The 4,367-nt window shown below is 34.8% G+C and overlaps 1 protein-coding gene across 2 annotated transcripts; it reads right to left on the bottom strand.

Annotated features, from left to right (window-relative positions):
• Positions 1–2,117: 2,117 nt before the first annotated feature.
• Positions 2,118–4,159, bottom strand: RPD1 (Ubiquitin carboxyl-terminal hydrolase family protein). 2 transcript variants are annotated; one of them, XM_079074334.1, is made up of 2 exons: positions 4,061–4,159; positions 2,118–3,800 (listed from the first exon to the last, which is right to left on the bottom strand). In XM_079074334.1, exon 2 carries the CDS (start codon positions 3,665–3,667, stop codon positions 2,378–2,380), a length of 1,290 nt encoding a protein of 429 aa, XP_078930460.1. In that variant the 5' UTR covers positions 3,668–3,800; positions 4,061–4,159; the 3' UTR covers positions 2,118–2,377. The 2 variants fall into 2 exon arrangements, with proteins under 2 accessions (XP_078930460.1, XP_078930459.1); XM_079074333.1 differs by lacking the exon at positions 4,061–4,159 and adding an exon at positions 3,971–4,050.
• Positions 4,160–4,367: the final 208 nt, after the last annotated feature.

Genomic DNA, 4,367 nt, shown 5'->3' on the forward strand with positions numbered 1-4,367 from the left:
ATAAATGAAATTAGTGATTGCTTGATGAAATATTAATGAAATGATACCCTGACTATTGTTAATAAACCATCTAGAAGTTGACTCCTAGAGTCATGTGTAAAAATAATTTGGTCTTTGGCTTTTTTTCCCTTTCGACTTTCGATTAGAATTAAAATTAATATTTAGACATGATAAAATATAAACGTATAATTCTAAAATTTATACGTGCGGGTTATAAATGGATCGGATCGATGATGATCCATACCCGACCATTTTAATAAAAGGGTTAACGGGTACGGGTCGTTAACGGATAAACGGATCAAAAACTATGTTCCAAACCCATATAATTCTTAAGGGTTTGAATCGGATCAGGTCAAAACCCGCTCTATTGCCAGACCTAGAAATGTTGCCTCTTTGGCCTTCGATTATCAAGTTGCGGTGAACTATAAATATGAAAGCACTAACCGATCCATGATTCTTAGACTATCTATTATGTGTCGGTGATGGAGTTGAATAAACGGTGCACGAAAACTTTATTCACATCCCTATGATATGGTAATTCTCTTTCCTAAAATAGGAAAGTCATTGAATGTTTTGATTGATACAATCTTTCCATCATTGTAAATTAATAGACCTGAATCAGATTATATTATTTAACGTGCAATATTATCCACAAGAAATGATAGTGTCGACGAGATTAGTAATTATTTGATCGGCCAATTCCATGGAGAAGAGAGAATTACTATAGTTTTGATGAAGACATAAACGATATAAATTACTTATACCTTGTGGAATTCTTGAACACACTCTGTTTACCACCTCATTATTTATATTCAAACAAAATAAGTAAATAACAATAAAAAACTATCATATTTATTAATTTTGTTAGGATATACATAATATTAACAAATTTTAATACAGATAATAATATCCGCCTAGGCGCCGATTAGTTGCTTGACCTCACTCAACCGCTTAGACCGGTCATGGGACTCCTTCTTGGTGTCGGTTTATCAATTACCCTTCTGTTGTGACAAAATAACACAAATCATAATTATATTGTAAAAATGAAGATTTAATCATGTTTAGATAAAATAGTACATTTATATAAAAAAACTAAACAATGTACATTTATTTTTAATAGAAACTAATTAATGTGAGGTCGTTTGGTTTCTTCTAATCCCGTTAAAAGATGAGGAATAATACATTCATTTACGTTTATCGCATATTAGTGGCTTTACATATTCTGAAGATCTTTATACCGTCAACAACATAAAACACCAAACTATTTGCACAAAAGAACTAATCATCACTAGAAAACTAATTTCTGACTAACATATTCGCACCCGGCGCTGGTAAACGGCTACTATATATATATATATATATATATATATATATATATATATATATATATATATATATATATATATATATATATATTCGGATGGGAGTGTTATGATTCAAGTGAGACCACTTGGATTCTAGTAGTATGAAACTGAATCTTTTTATAGCAAATTCATTCCAAGGATAGGCTGAGGTATTTGGAGTAGTTGATTTAACCGGAGGAGAGCTCGTGTACTGTCTCGATCATTTGGTGGTTGTAGATACTACGTCTGTGGGGGCGAAAGGAGGATACATAGCCGCCCAAGAAATATACTATTTAAATAAGCAAAGACTTAGAATAAGGTTGCTTGATAACATCTTAATGAAACCATTCAGATGTCATGTCATATGCCATCTTTGTATCGGTCACATTAAATGTGTTTGATATAGTCTCTAAATGACCTCCTAATGAATCAAAACCTTCTTAACTGTTAAGGAACATATTTAATTCTCTTCATCATTAAGAGGTTGGAAACATTTAACATTAAATTGTTCAATTTTATCAAACAGCCTCTAAATCTGAATACATTTACAAAAACACTTATTAAAGTTTTGGGGGTTTATAAGACGCCATAAAGACATTGCAAACAGTCGATGGTTCCGAGTTATTTAGTGCATTTGTCTTTTGGGGTTTATAGAGCAATAAAGACATTACAAACATATTTATGTATATAATAGCAATTAGTTGAGTTAGTATTTAGTTGGTTTTAACTTGTAAACAATAAAGTAGATGTCTATAGATGCTCATAAAAGTTGCAAATTGAAAATGTGTTCTTCACATTTTATCGTTGCATTTCACATATCACAGATAATGGCAAAAACAAATTTGATAGAGATGAAGTTATCAATTATGTGTATATCTTTTTTTCCATTGTAACAGCCAAATAACCTTTCTGGCCTGCAATGGAATCACCCATTCCATTCCATTCCTCCATACCAAAAAAGGCACCATAATTTGTCAATGGACTCCATAAGCAATGGAATCGTCCATTCCATCTCTCCACTTCCATGGCAATCATCAACTTTCATCAGTGTCACAAGACTCACCACCACTTTCCATTTCTGATTCCGATTCCGTACCTTCATTCCCTTCATTGATTCCATCCAAATCATTGCTCACCCTTTCCCTCCTGTAATAAACAAGCTGACGTTCCATATTAGGCCTCCTCAAAGTAATCATTTTAGCCAAATTCCTTCTAGCCAAATACAACTCATTAGGCTCAATCAACTCCCCTCTATTATAAGCCTCTCTAAGAAAAATCGTATGAAGCTTCCCATAATTCCCTCTAGTAGATATATAAAACACACCCTGATGTTGAAGAAGAAAATCTTTAAGCTTTTTAGGCAGATTCATTGTAACCCTAAAATGAGCAATCCTCTCCAAACTAATCTTCTTCTCAACAGTTAAAGACAAAATCTCATGAATCATTGCAATCGCCCTCTTCTCCATTCTCTTTTCAGCTTCAAGTGATCTCATATCATAACCAGACACATCTTCATATGGTGACCAATAAGGAAGCCTTTGCCATTTCCAAACAGCAATCTTGTAATACTTCCCAGTTCTGAAACCAGGTGGAAAGTTTATAAGAAATGAGAATCTAATGTTTTCAGCATCTCCACCTTTTTCTCTGTATTCTTTTTCCCTGATCTTCTCTATAGCACAAACAGCTAAATCTGGATCTCTTTCTACTATCTCGATGTACTTGGTTTTGCTTTCTTTATCTTCAAACAATCGGAAAAATTGTGGGTGTTTTAGAATTATCGAGAATTCAAAGTCATCTGGAAGTCCGAACTCTCTGCTAGCAATTCGAACATGGTCAAGCCCTAGTTGTCCGGTGTTTGATAGCATTAGGAGCTTCCTTAATCTGGTGACAGCATGGTCGATTTGGTTAATTAGAGCTTCGTTTTCTTGTTGGATTTGGATTAGGGCTTTTCGTGTAAGTCTGCAATAAAGGATTCTTTGAACTGGGTGTTCAAAAACATCGAAAATGTGAGGGAATTTGAGGATGAAACGACCTGCTTCGAATTGTTTGAAGCCGAGTCTGCGGGAGAGGTTGTCTAGACGAGCAGAGGAAACCATGGAGTTGGGTTGAGAGAGGATGAGTTCTTGAACTTTGAGGACTTTGCGTATTTTTTTCTCGATTTCCATGTAGTTATCGTATCCATGGTCTCGAACTCGTTGTTGCTTTTTGGGTATTGAGGTTGATTGTGAAAAATCGCGAAGACAGCAAGGAGTGAATTTTTGGGGGTTTTGAGATTTCGAGATTGATTGTAGAACTCGGATTGAACGAGGGAAGATCATGTGCATTTTGAAGATGGGTTTTGAGGGATTTAGGGTTTAAGGACATGTAAAGTATCTTCTTACCTTTACACTTGAGAATCAGATCAATTGAAACCAATGCCCCAGCCATGAATCAGGATACATCTTCTAGCGATTGAAGCTGCAGATAAGAACAAAAAAAAAAAAATAAATAAGGAAACAACAAACAATCAAAGGTGGGAATTTCTACAGGAACATAATTCGATATACTTTAACCATTTAAGCTCTGATTTACTGGTTACAAAAGCAGAAAAATCATTACTTAAATGATTAGTGCATTGAATTGCATACATGTAAACCATTATAGCACAGATAATCAAGCAATCAACAACTTGAAATTGAAGCAATGAAACTGAAAGGGAAGATATTTGACAAAATTACCTGATTGTCAGGGGTAAACGATTTCTTAAGAAGAACCGAAGAATCGGCTTCAGGATATTACCGTTGATTCAAAATTTGACCTAAACGGGTCAAACCTCTTGTTAGTTACTGAATTGTTTGATCCTTATTTAGTTGTTTTATTATGGGCTATGGCCCAATCTCAAAAATAGTCCTTAGTCTTGGGTCGGGCTTAGGACGGCCCGGTTTTTTTCTTCTGTAATCGGTTTTTGTTCAGACCGCTCTCAGTCGGTCCTTTGACCACACACAGTCGGTCCTTTGACCGTACAATTTTTTCGAATCGGTCTCG

The sequence above is a fragment of the Lactuca virosa genome, chromosome 9, assembly GCF_052849685.1.
Source record: "Lactuca virosa cultivar CGN04683 chromosome 9, Lactuca_virosa_CGN04683_v6, whole genome shotgun sequence".
Taxonomy (NCBI): Eukaryota; Viridiplantae; Streptophyta; class Magnoliopsida; order Asterales; family Asteraceae; genus Lactuca; species Lactuca virosa.